This window comes from Monodon monoceros, unplaced genomic scaffold (assembly GCF_005190385.1).
Source record: "Monodon monoceros isolate NGI ecotype Baffin Bay Population unplaced genomic scaffold, NGI_Narwhal_1 Super_Scaffold_18, whole genome shotgun sequence".
In the NCBI taxonomy this organism is placed as follows: domain Eukaryota; kingdom Metazoa; phylum Chordata; class Mammalia; order Artiodactyla; family Monodontidae; genus Monodon; species Monodon monoceros.
The window spans coordinates 159299593-159327013 of NW_021703774.1; the positions used below are offsets into that span (position 1 = coordinate 159299593).

The window sequence follows — 27421 nt, forward strand, 5'->3', positions numbered from 1 at the left end:
CCTCCCTGCCCAGGGTCGCGGTGGCAGGAAGGAGGCGGACACAGCCCTCGGGGCCGCCCAGGACTTGGGCTGCGGGGCGGGACTTCCCCGTCCCGCCCTGTCCGGGGAGGAGCGAGGTCCGTAGACCCCGCGGCTGGGGTATCAGCGGTCCCACAGATCCCTGGCCCTGCCGCCTGCCCAGGCATCCCCGCACTCTCACCCCAGCCCCGCTGAGCCCTGAGGGCCCCGAGGACCGCTAGGCCCGAAGACGGACCGTCCGAGGCGCAATGCCCTTAGCTTAGGAGGCTTCTAATCGCCTTGTTTTACATTTGAGGCTCCTGGATACCCAAAACGGCGAATATGGCCCGGAGATTAGCGCCCGGGCTAGAACTGCGATGTCTCACGTCTGCATTGTTGCAAAACAAAACAACAGAACGCCAAGGCCCGTTCCGTTCCCTGACTGAGGGACTTTGCTAAGTTTGCCTCCGAGTCCGGGCCGTGTGCCAGGGGAGACAGAGGGCACTGGATCAACCAGGCGCATCTTCCTGGCAGCTCATTTTACTCGGATTATCCGAATAGGAGGAGGGGGATTCAATAACTGGGCAAGGGAGTTACTTTAAACATGATTTACAAATTAATAACAGAATAACATGCACGACGAGCATTGTGTTTGGGATAAAACATGAAACTTGAAAGAAATGTGCTTCTGGTGGGGCCCTTGGGGCTTCATTTCCTGATCGGCTGTCCCGTCCCAGTTCATTCTGCGGACGCCGGGGAAAGGGTGGAAAGTCCAGCTCTCGGGGCTGATGCTCTCCCCATTTTACCAGGAGGAAGGCGAGCCAAGCCAATCAGCGGGCGGCGCCCAAGGTCACGGCACAAGCAGCGTGCGCAGGCCCAGCAGCGCCACCAGCAGGAGCGCGAGGCGGGGCGCGGGCGCGACGCCGGGGGCGCGCAGGCAGGCGGCATACCCGTCGAAGGCCACTTCGCGCAGCGCGCACACGTGCTCAGCTTGGCAAGCCTCGTCGCAGGCCAGCGTGTCGTAACTGACCGAGTTGTAGACGTAGTAGCGCTGCAGCGCGCCCAGGTCGCTGGCGATGCGGCCCAGCGCCGCGTGCATAGAGCGGGCGCCTGCGTCGGGCACGCCGTAGGCCTTGGTCACCTGGTACTCGAGCTCCCAGCGCGGCGCCCCCTGCGCGTTCGCCTGGCTCAGGTTCAAGAAGTAGGTCACCATGTCCTGCAGAGGGGGCGCGCGAGGCGGGCCGGCTGTGAGCAGCTGTCCGCTTCCGCCCCCAATCCTCCATCTCGCATTTGCCCCCAGATTCTAATAGCTGTAATCCTGACCGCTCTTGGTTATTGAGCATTTACTAGTTGCCCGGTATGCTTGGCAGACATCCTCTGATTGAATATGATGAGGTAACTGTGCTTATTTTCCCCATTTCACAGATGAGGAAACTGAGTCCTAAAGAGGTTAATTCACTTGGCCAGGGTCCCACAGGTGGCTGAGGCAGGATTGGAACCCAGCTTGTTTACCCCATAGCCTGTGCATTTTCTGTTGCAGCAAGCTCCCGGGTACCCAGAAGATTGTCAGTAAATATTTGCAAAAAGACTGGATAAAACGCAATATAAAAGCAGTGGGGTGGAGTGCCTGGCTGAGAGAGCTAGCTTATAGAATTGTGCTTTGAAGGGGGCTTGGGCTACACCCAAGACCCTGAGTACTCAGGTGCATTTTCAGGACTAGAATCTGGAAGGGTTTATCTGTGCAACACTTTCCACCTAAATTTGCAGATCTGCTTTAGGTCAGGAGAGGTGGGCTAAGAGGAGCTGCCATGGATGGATGGCAATTTCTTGCTAGGCACCTTACATTATTTCGTTTAGTCTTCCCCGAACCCTGTGGTCTGAGTGCCCATGTGGACAATGGACCACACTCTTAAAAATCCTCAGACCTCTTCTCCATATACATTCACTCTAGAGTCGAGGACCCAGGTTAACTCATGCAGTCCCTGGTTTTAAATGTCCTTTCTCAACACCCAGATTAAATCTCTGTACCCACCTCTTTCTGGAACTCCAGCTTGAATACCCAGCTGCCTCTTCTCTCAGCATTTTCACCTGGATGCCACTTAGACATCCCAAAGTTAACAGGAAAGCCAGCCTTCTGGTCTTCCTCCAAAATCTGCTTCTCCTGCAGTGAGCCCGTTTTGGTAAATGGCAACCTCATCCTTCCAGGTGCTCTGGCCAAAGCCTTGGAGCCCTCGTTGCCTCCTCACGTTCTCTTCCACCCTTCATCCAATCCACAAGCAAATCCTGTCTGCTGTGCCTTCAAAATACATCCAGGACCTGGCTCTCCTCACCACCCATGGGTGCCACCCTGGCCCACACCACCATCAGGTGGCTGTGGTCACCTCCTAACTGATCCCCCTGTGTCTGCCCTTGCCCCCTACAGCCTGCTCTCCACCCAGCAGAATGGTGGTTTTCTAAAATTCCAGAGTCATCCTCATGGCCTACATTACCTGACGCCCCATCCGCTCGCGACCTCCGCCATGGCCTCGTGGGCCTCCGTGCTCCTCCCCTAACACACCAAGCACATTCCCACCCTGGGCCCCTGGCATGCTCTTCCTGCCCCTTCCGCAGACGCTCCCACGGTTCACTCCCTGAAGTTACTCAGAATTCAAATGTCACCCTATCAGTGACACTTCCCTGCCCCATCTAACACCACACACATATACACGTACCCCGTAAGTGTCACCACCTGCCTCCTCACCCTGTTTTCATTTCTCCTTAGCACTTATTTCATGCCACACTTAACTTTATGTGTTTGTTTATTGTCTGTCAGCTCCAGGAGAGCAGTGACTTTTGTTCGCTTATGTATCTCCTGAGCTTAGCACGGGGCCTGGCACATGGCAGAGGCTTAACACGTTTTGTTGCATACATTAAGGAATAATATTTGTTTGTCATTTCAGTAATCACAAGCACATCCCAGGAGGTGTGGGATTGCTCACTGAGTTAGGGGCCTGCTTAGCTGCAGCGTAGTCAGTGTAGAGAAGACCTGGCAGTGGGCCTGAGGTCACACTGTGAGAGACCTTGAATACCAGGCCAAGGAGAGTCACACTGTGAGAGACCTTGAATACCAGGCCAAAGAGATCCAACTTATCTTGGGAGCACTGGGGAGCCACTGAAGGTTTTTGAGCAGGAAAGAGACAAGAAATGCTTTCGAAAGATTAATCCCCTCCTTAGCTGTACCAGATGAGCTACAGCAGGGCAGTGCTGGAGGCGGGGAGAACAAGTAGGAGGCCTTGACAATGGTCCAGGGCAAAGGGCAATTTGGAGAATTGACCTGACTTGGTGGCAGGATTTGGAGGTAGAGCCAGGGTTCTTCTGATCCTGAGCTCTAAAAGGGTGGAAATAACTTGACCTTCCTGAGTCTCAGTGGTCAGTAGAGCGTGGGTCAGCTAGGGAAGGGAGTGGTGTTATCAGGTCCCTCCCCCCTCCTCCTCTGGCCCCAGCAGACCCAAGGCTCCTGACCTGCAGGCTCAGTGTGGCTCGGTCGTATTCAAACATCCGGATGGCTGGATTGTTGGCTCCGTTGACCACTCCAGGTAACGTGGTTTTCCATGGGGTGACCCCAGGTGTAAGGAACATGACACTGATGGGGGCACCTTTCAAGAGAGAGTGGAGCTGAGAGGCTGGCGAGGGAAAGAGGGCGTTGGTCTGGCCGTGGCCCTCCAGGTTGGGTACCTGCATCATCATAGAACATCCGAAAGCTGTCAGTGTGGTGGTGCCCGAAGAACTGCCCTGCGATGACTCGATGATGCTTCCGGACCACTTTAAGGTACTCCTGGTTGGGGCCCTCCCGGAACCACGCTTTGTTCCGTGTCTTCTCAAAGAACCCCGGGGGCACATGGCCGATAATGTACACCTACGAGGAAGGGGTGCCCAGCAGGGGCTCAGAGACCCCTTCCACAACTCTTCATCTCTACCTCTCACAACCTGCCCGTCTCCCCAGAGGCAAGCAGATGGGCTCAAAGGTACCTCCTCCCCCATCCCTCTCCCAGGTGATCCGGCATCTCCCTGTACCCAGAAATGAATGTGCCACATGCTTCCCTCCCGCTGTGCCTTTACCCATCCTATGCCTGCCACCTGGAGCGCCCTTCTCATTTTCACTTCTGTAAATGCTACTCATGCTTCAAAACCCAGCTCAAAGGATACGTCCTCCTGAAACGTTTCTGATCCTTCAGAGACAAGTCTTCTCTTCTTGGAGAGCTCAGGCACTGTAACCAAACCTTCCTTGCATGGTTGTGTAGCATATGCTGTGTGGTAATGTGTGTTCACGTCTTACATTCCTCGAGTCTCTCAGCTAACAATGCCTGGGCCCTTGGTCCCCGTTGCAAGAGGTAGAATGGGGGACGGGGGCAGTGGTAGGAAGGGCAGTTAAGAGCATGAGCTTTGGAGCCAAGCTGCAGCTGGACACCAGCTGTGTGTCACCTCTCTGAGCTTCAGTTTTCTCATCGGGAAGAACACCTAACTGGTGGAGATATGAGAGTTAAATGAGATCATCCATGTAAAGCACTTAGCAACGTATCTGATGCATAGTGAGGGCAAAAGCACTGGCCATGAGATCCTGCTGGGATGCGCTGGTCAGAGCAGGGACTCAGGCAAATGAGACACAGGGTCAGTCATCGGGGACCTGCTAGCCCAGCAGACTAGATGGACACACCTCAAGGGCAGGGCATCCCCTTGAGGTCTAGCCCACAGTGCGGCTGCAGCTGTGCTGGCCTTGGATTCTGGAGACTGGGGTTCTAGTCTAGGCCCACCACTTATTGTGGGCCTCGAGACTGTCACTGCCCACCAGGAGCCTCACATCTGCAATGGACTCCAGGGTCCCAGCCTCACGGGCTGTTGTGAGGATGGAAGCAGCCCCCTCAGGTGCCGAGCTGATGAAAGACCCTCTGTGATGTGGGCATCTCAAGTGAGTGGGTGAGTCTGTGCCAAAGTAGGGGACTTGTATGGGAAGAGACCCCAGGGAGGGAAGAGGAGGAGTGGGGAGCCCTTACCATTTCCCCAGCTTGGGACGCATTGGTCAGCACATCGTCCAGCCACTGGAACTGCTGGCCAGGGTCGGCCATGCCGGCCGTCTGCTCGTTGTTGCTATAGTACAGATTGGTGTTGAGGACCACGATTCGCCCAGCCGCACTTGGCCCCGGCAGTTTCTCAGAATAGAAGGCACCTAGGACATCACAGCCAGGGGGAATCTGAAGGGGTCTCCAGCCTCCGAACAGACACACCTCTGTCCCCCTCCACTTCACTCCCCCACCTCCTCCTTCCCTTGCCTCCTCCCTTCCCATCTTTCCCATAGGAGTGGCATTGTGGGTAAGACCAAAGGCCCTGGAGCCAGGCTGCCTGGGTTCAAGTCCTGGCTCTATCACTTCCTAGCTGTGCAACTTGGGAAAGTTCCTTAACCTCTCTATGCCTCAGTCTCCTCCTCCGTATAATGGGCATAACATAGAGGTGTGTTTGCCCCTCCAGATCCACTGTCAACCCTTCTCCACTCAGCTCTCTGCCCCAGGAGCTGTGGGTTAAATCTATGGGCTTCTGTGCTGTGAGCTTCTGGTTGGGTTTGACCAATGGGGAGCCCCAACAGCAAGGGACTGAGGAAAGGAAGGGGAGGAGGTCAGGTCACTTTGGGATACTGTGTCTCCAAACCAGTGATTCTCAACCTGGTTATTTTGTCCCCAAGGGAACACTTGGCAACATCCAGAGACATTTTTGGTTTTCACACCTGGAGGTGTTACTAGCAACTAGTGGATAGAGGCCAGGGATGCTGCTAAGCACCCTACAATGTACAGGACAGCCCCCCAGCAAAGAATTATCCAGCCCCAAATGTCAACAGTGGCAAGGTTGAGAAACCTGGCCTGAACTGAAGGCCACTGCCCCTACCTAGGATTGTTGTAAGGAGTCTAGCAGTGTGCTGAGGGCAGTTCCGGGCACACAGGAAATGCTCAGTGAATATTCTCTTATGATCCTCATTAGTGCTGTGGAGTTAAGAACATGGGCATTGGAATCAGCCCTGGATCCTACTCCCAAGTCTGCCTCCTCTAAGCTGGGTGACCTTGGCCAAGTGACTTGGTATGTTCAAGCCTCGGTCTCCTTATCTGTAAAATGGGGATAAAATCAGTCCCTATTTCATGGGGATGTTGTGAAGATGAAGTTAGATCAGACCTTGGCATAAAGTGCTCCTTACAGTAGCAAATGGTGTTAGTACCTTCTTTGAAGAGAGCAATGGATTCGTTACTGAGCCAGGGTCGCCACAGCTCTGCTACCCGATTGTAGATATTGTTGCTTCCGGCCGGGAACTGGTTTTTGGGGTGAAAGTCATGATTTCCCAAAGCCGCATAGACTTTAGTATCTGGGAGGAAAAAGAAAAATATAAGAATATATATGCAAAAGTGCTTAGTGGAGTTAGTTTCAGCCACTGGCTATCAGAGCTAATAGGGAAGAGCTATAGCACAGATAAGGAAAAATACAGAGCCGAGCAGAAAACCACATTATAGAATCTGGCAGAACTTGGCTCAGATCTGGGAAGGAAGAGCAGTGAGTTCTCTAACTCCATTCCCAGCAGAAAGTTCCGTGGTCAGAAATGAAGCATGAGATGAGGAGGAGAAAGCTAGATCCAAATAACCTTCAGGTCCATGATCAGCCACTTGGTCATTTAGTGTGCCTTGTTCTTGTCAATTCCAGATCCATCTTACTGTCAGGGAAGGGGTCTGCTGCACCCTGGAAGGCCTGGGGAGTTTCACTCATTCATGAATCAACAAATATTTATTGAGCACCTAGTACATGCAAACGTGTAGACCTGGGCCCCCAGGCCCAGGCCCAGAGGCCTGGCAGTGCAATAGGGTTGATAGGCATTGAGTAATGGCTGTCACAAAAAGGGAAAAGCCACTTGCTGTGGGAGTGTATAACAGGAGTGGGAGTGGGGGTCAGGGGAGCCTCCCTGAGGATGTGGCCTGTGAATGAACCCAGGAGGGAGAGGGGAGCCTGTCAGACTCATTTCTTCCTTGTGAGTAGCCTCACTCCTGCTTTTATTTTACATCTGTGTCTGGCATGTAGTCGTTGCTCAATAAATATTTGATAGTAAACAAAAACTCCTCTGAGCTCAAGGCAGGGCCTTGCCCTTATATGAGCTTGGCTTACCCCAGGGAGTGAACTTGAACCAATGAGGAAGCCTGGCGCCTCCAATTCCTAGTTGAAAAAATGATTCTAACAAACCCTTTACCCTGTATTGCCTACAAGATCTGGAAATGCTAAGCTCTGCCAAAGGAGGAGGCCGTAGAATTCCCATGAGGAATTAGTCACAAAGCCAGAAGTCATGGCTGTGACTGCCTGAAAGAAAACCTCACCTCTCTAACACAGATGGAGGCAGCCATAAGAATTCATTTAAGGACTTCCCTGGTGGCGCAGTGGTTAAGAATCTGCCTGCCAATGCAGGGGACATGGGTTCGAGCCCTTGTCTGGGAAGATCCCACATGCCGCGGAGCAACTAAGCCCGTGTACCACAACTACTGAGCCTGCGCTCTAGAGCCCGTAAGCCACAACTGCTGAGCCTGTGTGCCACAACCACTGAAGCCCGCACGCCTAGAGCCTGCGCTCTGTAACAAGAGAAGCCACCGCAATGAGAAGCCTGCGCACTGCCACGAGCCCCACCCCCTCACTGCAACTAGAGAAAGACTGCGCGCAGCAAAGAAGACCCAGTGCAGCCAAAAATAAATAAATAAACAACAGAATTAAATACAGCTCTGATATTTATTAAAAAAAAAAAAAAAAGAATTCATTTAAGAGAAAACACAAATCCCTGGCATCCCAAAGGCAGATGAGAAGGGAGGTTATCTCTCCCGGTTTATAAGCAGATAAGGTGGGGGGTGCCCGGAGACATAAGAGAAGCCATTTTTGGCCTAAGCCATTTTGGGATCTGAGCCTGGCTACAATGCTTGCCCTTGAACAGATCTCAGTAACAATGATCTTAAGGGAACAAAAGCACAAACTACTGTTATCAGGCAAGAGAAGTAACAAGGGCAAAGATAATAAATCAGTTGTAAAGACTCCCAGTTCTGTTTCAATGGTACAGATTAGCCTGAAGCACTGTCTTGGGCTGTTTGGCAGAATTTAAACCCCCTCGACCGTGAGATCAACTGGAACCTAAGGAATGATGATGCTGACCTTTGCTGACCCTTGTGACTTCAATCAACTAAAGCTTGGACTCTGTCAACCTTTGCCCCAATTCTAAGTTGCATTCTCCTGCTCAAGCCCCTTCATGAATATGCATATATCCTTAGCTTAAAGCTTCCCCAGTTTTGCTGTTGAAGGACACACTGATTTGGAAAGATCCCTGGTTTTCTCCTTACTTGTTGCAAGTAATCAATCCTTCCTTCTCCTGATCTTTGGCTTGGTTGTGTCTTTTGGCTTGACACCCACCAAGAGGCAAACCCAGTTTTGGGGTAACAGGTTTTTGCCACTTCTATGTGTCGGGCACTGTTAGAAGATCCTTACAAGCCTAAGCTCCATGAGGGCATGACCTGGCATCTTGTTCACGGCCACATCCCCTACCCCTAGCGTGGTGTCTCACCTGTAGAGAACACTCAAATATTTGTTGACTGACTAAATGAATGTATGGATTACCTTATTTCATCCTCATAACAACCCTTTGGGCAGGTACCATTATTTTCCTCATTTTGCACAGGGAGAACACTGTGTGTCCAGAGGATGGCTCAGCTAGAGCGTGGCAGGACCTGAATTGGGACCTGGATCAGTTTGCCTTGCACACCTGCGTTTACCATCGGTGGAAAGACAGGGACCAGTGTTCACAGTGACTCTGGTGGGGGGGACACGTGGCAGGAAGAACTCATGACATGGAACCAAAATCTCAAATTTCAGTCCCTTCCTCTTCTCCAACAAGTTGCTTCAGCTTATTTATCTCTATGATAGGGAGTGTTCTGCTTGACCTGTGCTGCTACCATTCTCAAATAAGATAATGCCTCATTTCACCTCTTCCAATGTGTTCATATTTTAACATCTCTATAAGTGGGATGTGTGTTACCATTGAGGCCATGAGAAAGTTCTGTGTCATACTTTAATGGACAGCAATTTTTTTTTCTTTTTTTTCTTTTGGCCACGCCATGCAACTTAAAGGATCTTAGTTCCCCAACCAGGGATTGAACCCGCACCCCCTGCAGTAAAAAGGCTGAGTCCTAACCACTGGACCACCAGGGAATTTCCTGGAGAGCATTTTTTTTCTTAGCGATACATAAAATAATGAAACATCTTACAGCCAATGGTATCTTGGATTTAGGAAATTCAATAAATGTGCAAGCGTGTTATAAACTGTAAAATCTTATTTACACTTGTATGTTAAGTCATAGTAATAAAGCATTTTCTTATCCATTATTTCACTTTTATTCCTGAAGCCCCATGTGGAGCAGAGAAAAGAGTGCTCAGTGTTGGATCTGAGTGTGAATCCCTCCCTAGGAACTGACTAGCTTTGAGCCATAGGTTCCTTATATATACACTGGGGATAATAATACCTATTGTTGCCATGGGGGAGAGTGTCCTGGTTTGAACCTAGTAGCGACTTCTGCTGGAAGACGAACTAGCCCAAGCATATCTGGGTTGGGTCGGGTTGGGTTGAGTTACATAGACTAGAGGCATCAAGGCAACTTCTTTGCACACACTGATTTACGTTGAGGGAAGGAGGTGTCAGAAATGAGGTTGCCTCGGGGACAGATGTGGGATGGTAACAGCAGCTCGGGGGCCCCTCCTGGCGTGGCAGTAGGAGTGATAGGTAAGAGATGTCCTCAAACCAGGATCTGCATCCTCAACCTTGCCTGTTTCCTTGACCCCAAGGCTCACATTCGTCATCAGTAAAAACGTGAGACAGCTCCACTCTCCATGAGTCTCCTGAGTCTCATTCCTGACAGTGAACGAGCTGAGGCATATAATTTTCTTAGAGGAGTGCCTGACACTTAGCGCTTGATACATGGATACATATAGCTGTTCTTGCCACTGCTATTACTTGTTTTTATTATCATTATTTCATATCTGGGTCCTGGGGACCCATGACCAAGACCTTTAGAGGAAGCAGCTGTGCTGGAACCCAAAGGAGATTGGGGGATGGGGAGGGGGGGTCCTAGGGGTCTGCTTTCACAGGTGTCCAGCTGGCGGGCTGAGAGCCTGATTCAGCCCCCAGGACCTTGTGTTTGGCACAGCCTGATTAAAGCCATTTTCAAGGGCCATTAGATGGAGCACCCAGGCTACATTCTCCCTGTCAAGTCCCGTGGGGTTGCTACCATAATCACTCGTGGTCCTGGCCTGCTCTCCCAGGCTCTGAAGGCCTCGGATTGAACCACGAAACAGCACTTTGGCTGGAAATCAGCATCTCCCCAAAGTCCCAGCAGCTGGGACGGTTTAAAGGCAGTAGATGGCAATTCCAGAGCCACAGCAGGACGCAAGGGCTGTGTGCGAGCCCACGTGAGACTCACCCAGGGAAGATGCCTAAATATAACAGTAAATGCCTTGAGAAGGGGCTGTGAGCCTGGTGTTAAGCTGTCAGGACAGAAGCCAGTGAAATGTCTGGCATTTCCATTATTAAAAAAGAAACAACAGGTCCAAAATGGAGTTACCTGTGCTAAGTCCTAGGTCAGCAAACCAAGTTAGGTATTAACCAAGTTAATACCTAACCTAACTGAAGTTTCAGCCTCTCCCAAGAATGTGACCTTTAAACAGTCAATCTGGAATTACCTGGTCAGCACTAGTGAGGCAATCTGCCTGATAAGACACCGCCCCTTCCCGTAAATGGAGGTAACCTTGCCTGAAACAATCCACTTTTTGCTAGAATCTTCCTTTTTCCACCGCCTTCCGTTTATAAAACCTTCCATTCGTACAACTCCTTCGAGTGCCTTTCTTTTTTTTTCTTTTTTTTCTTTTTGGCCGCACTGCACAGGATGCGGGATCTTAGTTCCCCGACCAGGGATCGAGCCCGCGCCCCCTGCAGTGGAAGCGCGGAGTCCTAACCACTGGACCGCCAGGGAAGTTCCTGGAGCTCCTTTCTATTGGCTAGATGGGATGTTGCCTGATTCGTGAATTGTTGAATACAGCCAAATAGATCTTCAGATTTACTCAGTTGAATTTGGTTTTTTAACACCATTAACAGGATTCTATGTGTATCCACAGGCTGACAAACTCTCATGTTCCTTACAGGGTTGTTGGAAGGTAAGACACAATCGCTGTGAAGGGCCTGGCCCGGGACTTGGCCAGCAGCCATCATTGTCCACGGGTGAAGGTCGTTCCTCTGCATCTTGCTGCCGTTGTCGTCCCACTGTGCCAGGCACCGCCTGGGCATCAGGGAGTGCTGTGGGGACCTGGGGCACAGTCTTACCTGGAAAGGCCTCTCTGAAGAGCTCGGTCAGGCTCTCCACAATTTGCAGCACGGCCGCCTCTCCCAGGTTCTCGTTGGGCACGTGGGGCGTGTCATCACTGCAAAACACCGCCGGGCAGCTCGGGAAGTGGCACAAGGAAAAGAAGGGACGGCTCTACCACAAGAAAAGAGACTGCAGAACTGAGCCTCAGACAGCTACTGAAGGGGAATGACCAGGCTGGAGTTGGGAGTCACGTGGGACAAAGTCCAAACCCAGGCTCTGCCATTGACCGGCTGTGAGTCCCTGGGCTGGTTGTTTAACCTCTCTGAGCTTCTATTAGCTCATCTATAAAATAGGGACAATAATGGTATCTACACACAGAGTATTTATGGGATTTCAATAAAGGGGGAAAATATATATATAAAATGTAGTAGCTGCTAGGTTGCAGTTAATATGGTCTTGAGAGGGAAGCTCTGGGTTTCCAGTCTCATCTGCAAGCCCCTGGGGAGCTTGGGATGAAGAAACCATGTCTGAGTTCTGAGTTTCCGCAAAGGTTCTAAGGAGTTTGGAGCTGGCTTCAGAATATAGAATTCAGATCTACTCTGGTAGGTCGAGGACCTACCCCAGGACCATTTAGTCCCCCACGTTTGACAGACCTAAATTCCTGGATCCACCTTAGAAAGATGCAGCAAGGTGGGGGAAGAAGTGGGCAAGGAGGTTTGCGGGGTGCTGAGAGTCCTCACAACTAAAGCCTGAGGACTCTGCTGGACCGACGGGGCGAGGCAGCTGCTGCCCAGAGACTCCCCAGGGAAGTTAATTAGCTGAATCGCTCTGAGACCGCTACTGGCAGCCCACCCTGGCTCACTTTGTGCTGGGTACTTTCTGTGTATTGTACCCTTATCCACTAATTTGTTCTTCATAATAACCCTACAACATAGGTTCTACTGTTAGTGCCATTTGACAGATAAAGGAACCAAGGCACAGAAAGGTGAAGGATCCTGCCTAATGTATACACCTAGACAGTGGTGGAGTCAGAGTTTGAACGAGTCAGCCTGGCTCCAGAGTCTATGCTCACATCCATCACATCCTACTGTGATTCTGATACCCTCATTAGGGCAGTAAAAGGGCCTTTTAGCCCTGTCCTCCCTGGGGACAGGCCAGGAATACGAAGATAGAACAAAATTCCTTTTTTTTTTTTTCTAGTTTGGAGCATTCAATTCTGTGTGATAGAAAACACAACCAATTTCTACAGGTTATCCCTCAGGGGATTGCAAAAACACATCCAATTTCTACAGGTTATCCACCAAGGAACTGCAATTCTCCCGGAGAGGTCCAATTTCTTAGAAATTGAAGAATTATGAAGGGTCCTAGAGGTCATCTTGTCCAATGCCATACACCTCTGCGAGTCCCAGAGATTTCCCAGAAAAATCATGCTTCTGTTAAAGGGTCATGAATCTCCCAGAGGGATCAAATCTTTTAGAATGTTACGCATTTCTCCAAGGGCCCCTCCTCAGACAGCAGGAGGCCAGAGTCGTGGCCTAAATCTCACTCTCTCCTTAGATGGATTCCTGAGCCCAGGGAAGCCAGAGCTGCCCAGGCCCCTGCTGAGACACTGTCACATTTCTTAAGTGTCCAGCCTTGCCCCTCCCGCTGCTGACCACATAGTCCATCTGAGGGTCATTCCGATAGCTCCCATGTCACACTGAGGGGCAGCTGGGGACGCCATGGGTTTGATCCCGCCTTCCCTACAGAAGTGTCCATAGAGGCTGGAGGAGGACACAAGTAGCTCGAGCTCCTGCCAGCACTCCTCACCCGCTCCCTGGTTCACCGCTTCCTGCAGGAAGTCCTCTGCAATCCCACCAGAGGGAGTCAGGTGCCCTGTGAAGCTCCCCCATCCACCCAGTGACCCTCTGTCCTCGCTGGGATACAATGGTCAGTGGCCTTGTCTGTGTCGCCCGGGAGACCACGAGCTCCCTGAAGGAGTGTCCAGGTCCCTATCACCTCTGTTCCCCCCGTCTCCTGGGGGTGAGCACAAGACAGGCTGACCTACCAAGGGAGGGAGGGAAGGAACGAATGAGTGAAGGAAGGACCTCGAGTGCTGAGGGAACTCAGAGGACTTCCAGCAGCATCCATGGATGAGCAGCAGGAATGGCATCTCTGTGGCTGAGCTGAAATCACCCCTCAAGCTCTCTCCACCCAGAGTAGCGCTCTGACCAGTGAGGATCCCCAGGGCCAGGGCAGCCGGGGGTGGCCTGCAGCTGACCAGGACACTTGGTCCCAATGCTGGCTCACCTTCAGCCCTCCTACCTTCTCCCCTCCCTGTATTTGGATCTCTGCGGCTTGCAGTCCCCAAACCCCGCTGGGAGTGGCGCCAGTGTTCAGCGACCCCCACGCCCACCCCCAACTTAAAATCCGGGAGTTCCCCACATGCCCAGACATGCCATGACCGTGTCCCCAGCCTCAGTGAGAGCCATATTCTGCTGAGGCCGTAAGACACAAGATCAAGGGCACAGACCCTGGAATCAGCCAGGCCCAGGCTCCCCTGGACAAGCTTTGAGCTTCAGGTTCATCCTCTCTGCAACAGGGCTGGTGAGGACTGAGGGAGATGGTGTGGGGAAGGTGCCAGGCAGGCTTGGGGCACAGGTGGTGGCCCGGGGAAGGGTAGCTGTGGTGATGGCTCTCACCCAGTCCAGAGGATGAAATCTGGCTCTGGCTCGATCTCCTTCATGGCGTAGATAGAGGAGTTGATGAGGATCCAGGGAGAATCGCAGAGGTAGTTGCCCCAGGGGCCCGCATTGGGCACCGGCTGGGAGCCAGCGGATGGGCACACCTGGAGGGGGTCTTCAGACACCTTGTAGTCCGGGTCAAGGTGCAGGTCAGAGACGTGCCAGAACTTCCCTGCAGAGGCAAGGAGTCCCTGCTCAGTGCAGGTCTCTCCCTGAGTCTGGATGTGGTGGGAGTCAAGGGAACCCTGGGCTGGGGGAAGGGAGCTTGCACAGGTAAAAGGAAGTTTTCTCCGAACCCAGGGCCTGGTTTTGCCCAGGGAGGCACTGAGCAGAGCAGAAGACAGGCTTGGTCCTGTCCCTGACCTCTGACCTTTGACAAGCCCCTTTCTATCTCCCCACCTCAGTCTCCCCAGCAGCAGCATGAGAGATGGACTGCGTGACCCTCAAGAATTCTTTGGGGGACTTCCCTGGTGGCACAGTGGTTAAGAATCCGCCTGCCAATGCAGGGGACACGGGTTCAAGCCCTGGCCCAGGAAGATCCCGCATGCTGCAGAGCAACTAAGCCCACGTGCCACAACTACTGAAGCCTGCGCACCTAGAGCCTGTGCTCCACAACAAGAGAAGCCACCAAAATGAGAAGCCCGCGCACCGCAAGGAAGAGTAGCCCTTGCTCTCCGCAAGTAGAGAAAGCCCGCGCGCAGCAACGAAGACCCAACGCTGCCAAAAATAAATAAATAAATATTTTTTTTTAAAAAAAGAAACGCTTTGGGAGTTCTAAGCAGAGTGCTTGTTTTAAAGCAAAGGTGGGTTAAGCGCCCAGGCTCTGGAGCCACATACTAGCTGTGTGACCATGGGCAAGTTGCTTCACCTCTCTGAGACCATAACTAGAGCCAAGTCTTTTCAGCAGGGAAATACATACAAAAATCTGACCTGGGAGAAGGCTGACACGTCACATGCATTGTAAGCTCTTGCTGATCAGTACCAGCAAAAACCTGGGGAATATGTGTGGAAATGGAGTTTACAAGTACGAGGCCAGAAAATAAGGAACGTAACTGCAGATTGGGTTGAGTTTCTTATTGTGGGTACACTTGTTAGTGACTCTGGATGCGGGGTAAAATGCCAAAAATCTCTTGGTGTAATACAGAGGACGGAACCCAAAGAAACTGGCCACGTGGAGTGGCTTTATCATCTGTCTAGCACAAGACCTGGTGTAAGTGGTTTCAATGATGCTTATTGAAGGAGGGTGTTGAGCAGGTTTGGTCTCTGCCCTAAATCCTATTTCTGGCTAAAGCAGGGGTGAGGCCTGGAATTTCCTCACTCTCCACCATTGCTGTCACCTCCTCCTCCACTTCCTGTGTCGCTCAGACTCAGAGCCAACAGCCAACACCCACCCCATCCCAGGAAAATGGGCCTGGGCCTGGGAGTCCCGCTTTTGTTGCTTTCAGGGTTGGATCAGTCAGTCTCCCACTCCCTCAAGCCGTCCCTCCCCCCGTCCCCGCCACAGGACCGTCAGTGGGGCTCTAAGGCCTGAAGGTAAAGTCTGGACCCTGATCTCACTCCTTGACTTTTACTCCAGATGCTTCTGAGCTTCTGCCCACCTCTCCTGATCTAAACCTCAACTCAGGAAAGGATCAAAAACTTGTTCATGGGACTTCCCTGGTGGCACAGTGGTTAAGAATCTGCCTGCCAATGTAGGGGACGCGGGTTTGAGCCCTGGTGCAGGAAGATCCCACATGCCACAGAGCAACTAAGCCCGTGCACCACAACTACTGAGCCCGAGCGCCACAACTACTGAAGCCCACGTGCCTAGAGCCCATGCTCCACAACAAGAGAAACCACCACAATGAGAAGCCCATGCACTGCTACAAAGAGCAGCCCCTGCTCGCCGCAACTAGAGAGAGCCCATGTGCAGCAACAAAGACCCAACGCAGCCAAAATAAAATAAATAAATAAATTTATTTTAAAAAAAAACAAAAAACAAAGGTACACACTAAGTTGCAAATGACTGATTAAGCAAATCATGGCCCCTCCCAAGGTCATTATATGGTCATCCTCACTACAGCCCTGAAGGGATCGACCTCATTTTGCAGATAAGGAAACTAAGGTTCAGAGGTCAACATGCCTGAGGTATCATGGTAAATGGTGGGGGTCCTCTGGCTCCCTATCCTCTCCCAGGAAGATGTGATTGCTAAGGGGGTAAAACCAGTGCCTTTTATTTTAACTATGTCTTTTTGTAGATAGTCTATGCCTGCATTTTAATTTTTTACCCAAACTGAAAGTCTTTGTTTATAACGGCGGGAATTTAAACTTTTCACACAAATTGTGATCACTAATATATTTGAAATTACTTCTACAGGGGCAAAATCCTAAGCCAGAGGAAAGAAAATAACCTCCGCATTTCAACTAGTTAATGGGTAGAGTTGGTGGACTTTCCCAAGCCTCTGCCAGAGGCGATGAGCGGGTCACACCTGCTTCTAAGCCTGAGGGTAGGCGAGGTTGGCTGTGGAAGCGAGAGGCCCTTTGCCCTTTTCTCTGGCACGTGGGTCCCTTGCCTTCTCTGCAGACCATGCAGAGACCATTCCCCTGCCTCAAGCCAGCTCTTTCTCAACTAACCACAAACATGGAGCAATTCTGCCCCTTTGACATCAGCCCTCAAAGTACTCAAAGGTTATTTCTCCACTTCAGAGACTCCTTGCCTGAGGCTGTCAGCTGTTGGTTTGTCTCTTCCTGCAAGCTCCGGACTAGTCAGCCGTAGAACTAAAACTCCTTGCAGCCTCCCTCACACTTCCTAGGACCTCTGAGTGCGTGCATGCACGTATGCGCATGTGTGTGTTCATATGTGTGTATGTGCTTTTTGTGTGTGTATGTATATGCGTGTGCATGGGTGCGTGCATGCATGCCCACGTCCTCAAAGGCCTGACTTCAGGAGAGGCCAGGACAGTGGAAAGAATGGCAGAGAGAGGGACTTCCCTGGTGGCGCAGTGGTTAAGAATCCGCCTGTTCTTCCTTCTTGGCTCTCACAGCATTTGGCCCATTCCCTCTCATAGTAGCCATCACACTGTTTGCCTGTCACTTTCCCCCATAAGCCCCTTCAGCTTTGCACAGTGCCTGGTGGGCAGCAGGTGCTCAGTCAATGTTTAATTTATTGAACTGAATAAAGATGACAAAAGATTAAATATGTTAAGTACTCATTACAAGTAAAAGAGCATTGTAGAAGCTCATCAGTGAAATCCCATGCAGTCAAGAGACTCATTCATTCAACAAACGTTCATTAGGACTTCCCTGGTGGCACAGTGGTTAAGAAGCCGCCTGCCAGTGCAGGGGCCACGGGTTCGAGCCCTGGTCCGGGAAGATCCCACATGCCGTGGAGCAACTAAGCCCGCGTGCCACAGCTACTGAACCTGCGCTCTAGAGCCTGCGAGCCACAACTACTGAGCCCACATGCCACAACTACTGAAGCCCACGCGCCTAGAGCCCATGCTCCACAGCAAGAGAAGCCACCACAATGAGAGGCCTGTGCACCGCAACAGAGTAGCCCCCGCTCGCCGCAATTAAAAAGAAAGCCCGCACGCAAGCCATAAATAAATTAATTAATTAAAAAGAAAAAGAAAAAGAAGGGCAGAGAGAGCCAGAGATCTAGGCAGGGGCTCCACCTCAGGCTGCAGTGTCCTCATTGTGGTGTCTGATCACAGATCCTTCCTCTGCTGCTTTGCCCAACCCCACCCACCCGCTCTCCTCACAGGGCCTCTTTTCTGGCTCCTCTGCCACCTTCCCCAGTCCTCCCCAGGTCATCGCATGGCTGCTTTCTCCTCTTCATTCAGGCCTCAGCTCGAAGGTCACCTCCTCAGAGAAGCCCCCCCGACTACCTTTGCTCAAGTTCCACTTCCTCCCACCCCTCTGGTCACTAGCTATGTGACTCCCCCAGTTTTATTTTCTTCAGAGCACTCTCACATATAAACTTATCTTGTTGGCTTGCTTGTCAGCCATCTTCCCCTTCTTTAGTGTCAGTCCCATGAGGGCATAAAGCCTGTCTTGTTCATCCCTGTGTCCTCAGCACCCAGAACAGTGCCTGGGATGTGGAAGATGCCCATATAGTTGATGAACGAGCAAGGCTGTGGGGAGGATGATTGGACTGGTAAGCACTCAAAGAATGTTAGCCAGGTGTCCTTCACATGCTCATCTCATTTCATCCTTGCAACCATTCTGTGAGGTGGGATTCTTATGCCCATTTCACAGATGAGGAAACTGAGGCTCGAACCCAACCTCTCTGACTGCAAAGCTGAGACACAATGTTGACTCAGAGCCCCCAGAAGGCTTTTATAATACATCTATGTTACCCATAAAAGATGGGAGCCACAGGCTTCTATGGAGTTGGTCACAGAATGTGAGGAGTTAAGCTCTAATTATCATGTCATGGAGAAGAGGATGGGCACCTCCTGGAGAGGGAGGCAGGTTATTGGGTTTCTAATCCAGGCTCTCTGGGCAAGCCAGCTGACCTGAGGGTGTTTGACGCCTGCCCTGCTTGTTGTGAGCATCAAATAAGACAGTGAACAAGAAAGAGCTAGTCCAGAAGACTCTCAACACACCACTGTCCCTGGCAATTACCTGCGGGGCCAGGAGTGAGACTGGGAGGGTGTGGGGAGTTGGGCACTTTAACACTTTATCCTTTGGACCAGAGCTTCTCAAACATTACCACGCAGTTGCCTCACCTGGGGGATCTCATGAAAATTAGGATGCTTTCTATATTCATACTGCTTGGATATTTTACGGTAAAAAAGTATTCATATAATCTTTGAGTTTTAAGAAGAGGTATACCAATCTTAGCTGTCATTGTTATTCATTAATTATTAAGACTATGAATAAATTTAGCATCAAATCCAGTGAGAAGTTGAGGGCACAGACCTGGGTTGGAATTCCAGCTCCAGTGCCCACTAACTGGGTGAACTTACTCTGTGCCTGTTTCCTCATCTGTAAAATGGGGACAACAGCGCCCCCCAGCTTTTATGGTTATTGTGAGGTTTAAAATGAGAGAATATGAGAATATGCATAAGCACTCAGCAAAGCCAAGCAGCAGTTACTTTGAATTTGGTCCCTGAGGTGTCCTGAAAGTCCCCTTTCACCATGGAAGGGAGAAGGGACCAGGGGAGTGGCTGTGTCCTTCCCCTGCCTGCCCCAGCGTCCCCTCAGCTGCTGTCCTCTGCAGGAAAGTGCAGGTCTGGGGCCAGGACATTTGAAACAGAACAATGTGAAAACAGATCCTGTCCTCTCCTGGCTGGTCCTCCTTGAGCGGAGGACCGGTGGCACAGCACACCCTCTAGTTTTAATTCTGAGAGCTCAGCTCTGCTCCCTGTGCCTGGGCAGGCAAAAGTCTCCTGGCCCTCCTCCTTCTTCACCAAAGGAGTCATCAGGCCCACCTTGTACACTGGGGACAACAGATACAGGGCCCAGGGCCTAATAGTTTTGTAAGACTCATGGAAATGTCTGAGGCCTGAAAAAGAGTGCATTGCTTCCCAAGTTCAGAAAAAAACAAAAAAAAACTATGGTAGCGAAACCAACAATCCATTTCAAATGCAATATTAAAAATATCATTAAAAATCATATATATATATATATAAAATCACAGATAATGTGAGATACTTTTACAATGATTCATGATGGGGTGGAGGAGACTTGCAAAAATCATTCCTAAAGTCTAATAAGGTCTTTTTTTTTAATTAATTAATTTATTTTTGACTGCATTGGGTCTTCGTTGCTGCACACAGGCTTTCTCTAGTTACGGTGAGTGGGGGCTACTCTTCGTTGCATTGTGCAGGTTTCTCATTGCAGTGGCTTCTCTTGTTGCAGAGAATGGGCTCTAGGCTCGCGGGCTCAGTAGTTGTGACTTACTGGCTCTAGAATCCCCACGGTTTTATGCAAAACAGGGATGACTGCTATCTGATTTGGTGTCTCAAAGTTCTGCACTCCAGGAAGAGACTCGGATTCTGAAAAATCTTACAGGTGCTGTGGAATTCTTTTAAAATTTAATTCCATTTTTAGATTATAGACGTATACATTCCCGAAAGTTTGGAGAAAAGAGAAAAAAAAAATAGTACCTATAAAACCCGCCATCCCAAGAGGACCCATCAAAGGGCATGACGGATAAAGTGGCTGAGTACAAACTTGGTCTTGCCACTTCCCAGCTGTGGGATCTTGGGCGGGTGTTGTGTCCCCTCCGAGTCTCATTTTCCTCATCTGCAAAAGGGATATAATGGTAATAGTATCTACTTTACAGGGACTATAAAAATCAAAGGAGGTTTTTTCACTTCATTTTTCAAATAGGTTTTAAAAGGACAACATATGTCAAGCACCAAGCACAAGCATGGCATATCATAAGTGCTCAGAAAATAAATGTTAGCACTTCTTGGCTATTTTCCTTACTGTTGTTTGTGTGATTTTATTTATTTTTTAAAAATTATTTATTTATTTGGTTGCACTGGGTCTTAGTTGCGGCACACAGGCTCCTTAGTTGTGGCATGTGAATTCTTAGTTGCGGCATGTGAACTCTTAGTTGCGGCATGTGGGGTCTAGTTCCCTGACCAGGGATCGAACCTGGGCCCCCTGAATTGGGAACACAGAGCCTTATCTACTGGGCCACCAGGGAAGTCCCTCTTTGTGTGTTTTTATATAACATTATTTTATAAACAGATTGAAGATGTACAGCCGGGGTTCATGTCCAGACTCAGACACTTAACTAGCTGTGTGACCTTGAGAGAGTTATTTAACTTCTCTAAGGCTCAGTTTCCTTGCTGATACTCCCTACTTCACAAGGCTGTTGTGAGGATATCATGTAAAAATTTTTAGCAGTGCCTGCCACATAGTAAGTACTTAATAAATGTTACTTAATATTTTCAATTTATGGTGTTATCTTAAAACTTTTCTGTCTGTTGGTTTTACCATAATCTATTCAGCCATTCTATTGCTGTTAGCATTTTCCATTATTATAAACAACACTGCAATAAACATCTTAGTGCTCTGGTTGCAGGGGAGATTCTTTTTAACCACTAAGACCCTGGGCTTGAGAAGGGGGTGCCTGCTGGCATTTGGATTTCTAAGAAAACATATTTAAAAGTGAAACAGTGAGGGGGTGGAGATACTTTCAATCATTCCTAAGTCTCCAGTCAGACTGGCAGGGCCCTGAGTCCCCCAGAGGGGAACAGGGTCTCTGTGTCCAAGTAGATGGAGGACGGCCACTCTTGACCTTCTCCCAAGCAGTCACCCTCCCAGGGAATGACACATCCTCTCAGGGCATGTCCCAAATCAAACCGCCCTCTCCTCCTCCCACATCTCAGCAAATGACAACCTCGTCCTGCCAGCTGCTGATACAAAAACCTTGGAGTCACCTCTGAGTCTTCCTTCTCTCACACCCTCCGTCAGCAAGTCTTTTTTTTTTTAATTTTATTTATTTTTGGCTGCGTTGGTTCTTCATTGCTACACACAGGCTTTCTCTAGTTGTGGCGAGCGGGGGCTACTCTGTGTTGCGGTGCCCGGGCTTCTCATGTTGCAGAGCATGGGCTCAAGGCACGCGGGCTTCAGTAGTTGTGGCACGTGGGCTCAGTAGCTGTGGCTCGCAGGCGCTAGAGCACAGGCTCAGTAGTTGTGGCTCATGGGCTTAGTTGCTCCGCGGCATGTGGGATCTTCCTGGACCGGGGCTCGAACCCGTGTCCCCGGCATTGGCAGGTGGATTCTTAACCACTGCGCCACCAGGGAAGTCCTGTCAGCAAGTCTTGTCCTGAGTCAGACCATCTCCCAGCAACCCTCCTCTCCCTGGGTGATGGCAGTAGCCTCGTCACTGGTTTTGCTCTTTCTCCTTTACCAGGATGAGCAGTCATCCCAGTTTGCCCAGGACTGAGGGACTGCCAAGGCCGCCCAACTTTAAGTGCTAAAACCAGGAAAGTCTCAGGCAAACTGAGATCACTTGCTCACCCCACCTTTACCCCATCACAGGCGCTTCTCCGTACAACAGCCCAAGTGTCCTTTTAAACTCACACAAGTCAGATCACACCACAGCTCTGTCCCAAACCCTCTAAGGATGTCCCATTTCACTCTGAGTTCTTAAAATTGTCTACAGGTTTGTACATGAGCTGCCAGCAGCCCCACCCCCACCCCTGTAACCCCTGACATCCCTCCCCACACCCTCCCCATCCTCTCTGCTCCAGCCAGCTGGCCTCAGGCTCTCTCTTACACACATCGCCTGTGCGTCCTGCTCAGGGCCTGTGCACTTTCCGTCCTATCCTGCTGGAATGTTCTCCTGGACGTCCACATGGCTCTCTCCTTTGCTGCCTTAAATCTCTGATCAAATGTCACTTTATTCGACAGCTCTTCTCTGGCTATCCCTTAAGTATCTCCCCCCGCCATCCCCTCCACTCCTTTATTCTGCTTTATTATTCTCCATAACACTTGTTATTTCCTGGAATATGTATTTCTTTGTTCATGTGTCTTTCAGAGGTTTCTCTGGAGGTGAGGGAATGCTTCACCAGGTCTGGGACTTTTGTTTATTTCTGCCACGTCCCTGGTTCCTAGAATAGTGCATGACATATTTTTTGTTTAAAATCATTCTTTTATTGCCCAGGACATTCTTTTTCTTGTGTCTTGATTTATTGTTGTTGTTTGTTTGCCTCTTTGTTTTGTTTTCTTTTTTAATAACTATAAATTCAAGCTTAGGAAAGCTTGTCTTTGTCTTGAAAAACAACAAATTTTTTGTTTTTTTTTTAAATTTATTATTTATTTATTGGCTGCGTCAGGTCTTAGTTGAGGCATGCGGGATCTTTGGTTGCGGCGCACAGGCTTCTCTCTAGTTGTGGCATGCAGTTTTTTCTTTCTCTAGGTGTGGCAGGCAGGCTCCAGGGCACATGGGCTCTGTAGTTTGCGGCACACGGGCTTCTGTAGTTGAGGTGCGGGAGCTCAGTAGTTGTGGCGCACGGGTTTAGTTGCCCTGCAACATGTGGGATCTTAGTTCCCTGACCAGGGATCAAACCTGCATTCCCTGCATTGGAAGGCAGATTCTTTACCACTGGACCACCAGGGAAGTCCCAAACAATGAAGTTTTTATATCATTTGCTAACCTGATCTCGTTATTTTTTGTTTTTAACATCTTTATTGGCATATAATTGCTTTACAATGTTGTGTTAGTTGCTGCTGTATAACAAAGTGAATCAGCTATATGTGTACATGTATCCCCATACCCCCTCCCTCTTGTGTCTCCCTCCCATCCTCCCTATCCCACCCCACTAGGTGGTCACAAAGCACAGAGCTGATCTCCCTGTGCTATGCGGCTGCTTCCCACTAGCTATCTATTTTACATTTGGTAGTGTATATATGTCCATGCCACTCTGTCACTTCATCCCAGCTTACCTTTCCCCCTCCCCACGTCCACAAGTCCATTCTCTACATCTGCGTCCTTATTCCAGTCCTGCTCCTAGGTTCTTCAGAACCTTTTTTTTTTTTTAGATTCCATATATATGTGTTAGCATATGGTATTTGTTTTTCTCCTTCTGACTTACTTCACTCTGTATGATAGTCTCTAGGTCCATCCACCTCACCACAAATAACTCAATTTTGTTTCTTTTCATGGCTGAGTAATATTCCATTGTATATATGTGCCACATCTTCTTTATCCATTCATCTGTCGATGGATTCTTAGGTTGCTTCCACATCCTGGCTATTGTAAGTAGTGCTGCAATGAACATTGTGGTACCTGTCTCTCTCTCTTCTTTTTTTTTTTGCAGTACGCGGCCCTCTCACTATTGTGGCCTCTCCCTTTGTGGAGCACAGGTTCCGGACGCGCAGGCCCAGCGGCCATGGCCCACGGGCCCAGCCGCTCCGCGGCACGTGGGATCCTCCCGGATCGGGGCACGAACCTGCATCCCCTGCATCGGCAGGTGGAACCCCAACCACTGCGCCACCAGGGAAGCCCCAATCTCTTTTTGAATTATGGTTTTCTCAGGATATATGCCCAGTAGTGGGATTGCTGGGTCATATGGTAGTTCTATTTTTAGTTTTTTGAGGAACCTCCATACTGTTCTCCATAGTGGCTGTATTAATTTACTTTCCCACCAACAGTGCAAGAGGGTTCCCTTTTCTCCACACCTTCTCCAGCATTTGTTGTTTGTAGATTTTTTGATGATGCCCATTCTGGCCAGTGTGAGTTGATACGTCACTGTGGTTTTGACTTGCATTTCTCTAATGATTAGTGATGTTGAGCATACTTTCATGTGTTTGTTGGCAACCTGTATATCTTCTTTGGAGAAATGTCTATTTAGGTCTTCTGCCCATTTTTGGATTGGGTTGTTTGTTCTTTGAATATTGAGCTGCATGAGCTGCTTGTATATTTTGGAGATTAATCCTTAGTCAGTTGCTTCATTTGCAAATATTTTCTCCCATTCTGAGGGTTGTCTTTTCGGCTTGTTCATGGTTTCCTATGCTGTGCAAAAGCTTTTAATTTCATTAGGTCCCATTTGTTTATTTTTGTTTTTATTTTCATTTCTCAAGGAGGGGGGTCAAAAAGGATCTTGCTGTGATTTATGCCATAGAGTGTTCTGCCTATGTTTTCCTCGAAGAGTTTTATAGTGTCTGGCCTTACATTTAGGTCTTTAATCCATTTTCAGTTTATTTTTGTGTATGGTGTTAGGGAGTGTTCTAATTTCACTTTTACATGAAGCAGTCCACTTTTCCCAGCACCACTTATTGAAGAGGCTGTCTTTTCTCCATCATATATTCTTGCCTCTTTTGTCAAAGATAAGGTGACCATATGTGTGCGGGTTTATCTCTGGGCTTTCTATCCTGTTCCATTGATCTATATTTCTGTTTTTGTGCCAGTACCATACTGTCTTGATCACTGTAGCTTTGTAGTATGGTCTCAAGTCAGGGAGTCTGATTCCTCCAGCTCCGTTTTTCTTTCTCAAGATTGCTTTGGCTATTTGGGATCTTTTGTGTCTCCATACAAATTGTGAAATTTTTTGTTCTAGTTCTGTGAAAAATGCCAGTGGTAGTTTGATAGTGATTGCATTGAATCTGTAGATTGCTTTGGGTAGTAGAGTCATTTTCACAATGTTGATTCTTCCAATCCAAGAACATGGTATATCTCTCCATCTGTTTGTATCATCTTTAATTTCTTTCATCGGTATCTTATAGTTTTCTGCATACAGGTCTTTTGTCTCCTTGAGTAAGTTTATTCCTAGGTATTTTATTCTCTTTGTTGCAATGGTAAATGGGAGTGTTTCCTTAATTTCTCTTCCAGATTTTTCATCATTAGTATATAGGAATGCAAGAGATTGTGCATTAATTTTGTATCCTGCTACTTTACCAAATTCATTGATTAGCTCTAATAGTTTTCTTGTAGCATATTTAGGATTCTCTATGTATAGTATCATGTCATCTGCAAACACTGACAGTTTTACTTCTTCTTTTCGGATTTGGATTCCTTTTATTTCTTTTTATTCTCTGATTGCTGTGGCTAAAAATTCCAAACTATGTTGAATAATAGTGGTGAGAGTGGGCAACCTTGTCTTGTTCCTGATTTTAGAGGAAATGGTTTCAGTTTTTCACCATTGAGAAGGATGTTGGATGTGGGTTTGTCATATATGACCTTTATTATGTTGAGGTAAGTTCCCTCTATCCTACCTTCTGGAGGGTTTTTATCATAAATAGGTGTTGAATTTTGTCGAAAGCTTTTTCTGCATCTATTCAGATGATCATATGGTTTTTTCTCCTTCAGTTTGTTAATATGGTGTATCACATTGACTGTTTTGCATATATTGAAGAAACCTTGCATCCCTGGGATAAATCCCACTTGATCATGGTATATGATCCTTTTAATGTGCTGTTGGATTCTGTTTGCTAGTATTTTGTTGCAGATTTTTGCATCTATGTTCATCAGTGATACTGCCCTGTAGTTTTCTTTTTTGTGTGGCATCTTTGTCTGTTTTTGGTATCAGGGTGATGGTGGCCTCATAGAATGAGTTTGGGAGTGTTTCTCCCTCTGCTATATTTTGGAAGAGTTTGAGAAGGATAGGTGTTAGCTCTTCTCTAAATGTTTGATGGGATTCGCCTGTGAAGCCATCTGGTCCTGGGCTTTTGTTTGTTGGAAGATTTTTAATCACAGTTTCAATTTCAGTGCTTGTGATTGGTCTTTTTATATTTTCTATTTCTTCCTGGTTCAGTCTTGGAAGGTTGTGTTTTTCTAAGAATTTGTCCATTTCTTCCAGGTTGTCCATTTTATTGACATATAGTTGCTTGTGGTAATCTCTCATGATCCTTTGTATTTCTGCAGTGTCAGTTGTTACTTCTCCTTTTTCATTTCTATTTCTATTGATTTGAGTCTTCTCCTTTTTTCCTTGATGAGTCTGGCTAACTGATTTTGTTTTAAGAGAGAGATAGGAGTTATCTTGCAAGGGTTAACTTTATACCATGAATGATGTAGGTCAAAGTCTGGTGGTACTAAGACCTACATTGTTGCCAAACTTATAATCTGCCGGTGGCATTTGCAGAAAAGAAGCCCTTGCAAATTTCTAAACAAGAGTAAACTCTGTTAGGAAATTCTAAAGTGTTTTACAGGTCAAAAAGGGAATGAGGGGACTTCCCTGGTGGTGCAGTGGTTAAGACTCTGCATTCCCAATGCAGCGGGCCTGGGGTTCGACCCCTGGTCAGAGAACTAGATCCCACATGCATGCTGCAACTAAGAGTTCACATGCCACAACTAAGGAGCCAGCATGCTGCAACTAAGGAAGCCTGCGAGCTGCAACTAAGGAGCCCACCTGCCACAACTAAGACCCAGCATAAATAAATAAATAAATGATTTTTTTTTAAAAAAAGGGAATGAGGTTAGTAAAATGCCTCAACAGAGTTTGAATAAAATACTAGATTTGAGAGCTACTCAACCAATATTTTTTGAATGAATTCTTGAATCTTCCTGCCACCTTCTACCTCTACCAGCTGGCTGGCTTTTACATACCCACACCTCTGAACAATGTCAATGTCCCTCCTGTGGCCAGCTGTCACCTCCACTTAAAATCTCAGGCTCAAACAGCACCTCCACCACCCACTAACTCTCTCACCCAGCCTCCCCAGCCTAGCTCCCTGCCTTGCTAGTTTTATCAGCATTTTCAGCTTTCTGTGAGCACTTTCCAGCAGCCCTAGACCCTGAGTTCATAGTACCAAACAGAGAGATCACAGGCATTCTCAGTGCCTACCTTGTCCAGCCTTGGTGACTCCCCAGTGGGCCAGGAAAATCAGCAGCTTGGGCAGCCTCATCCTGGGGGCTCGCCTCATGGGAGCCAT

General features: G+C 48.8%; 1 protein-coding gene across 1 annotated transcript; it reads right to left on the minus strand.

Annotated features, from left to right (window-relative positions):
* Nucleotides 1-320: 320 nt before the first annotated feature.
* SMPDL3B (sphingomyelin phosphodiesterase acid like 3B) lies at nt 321-27421 on the minus strand. The gene is made up of 10 exons (XM_029227029.1): nt 27334-27421; nt 14066-14279; nt 12004-12055; nt 11402-11555; nt 6236-6379; nt 5028-5200; nt 3712-3892; nt 3499-3632; nt 2030-2158; nt 321-1213 (listed from the first exon to the last, which is right to left on the minus strand). Exons 1-10 carry the CDS (start codon nt 27419-27421, stop codon nt 848-850), a joined length of 1635 nt encoding a protein of 544 aa, XP_029082862.1. The 3' UTR covers nt 321-847.

Coding starts and splice junctions, on each gene's coding strand:
- SMPDL3B (XM_029227029.1), bottom strand. CDS start 27,421: ATGGCTCCCATGAGGCGAGCCCCCAGGATGAGGCTGCCCAAGCTGCTG. Junction 14,280..27,333: donor AGTCACCAAGGCTGGACAAG/GTAGGCACTGAG, acceptor TTGCCTCTGCAG/GGAAGTTCTGGCACGTCTCT. Junction 6,380..11,401: donor CTTCAGAGAGGCCTTTCCAG/GTAAGACTGTGC, acceptor TTTTCCTCCCAG/ATACTAAAGTCTATGCGGCT.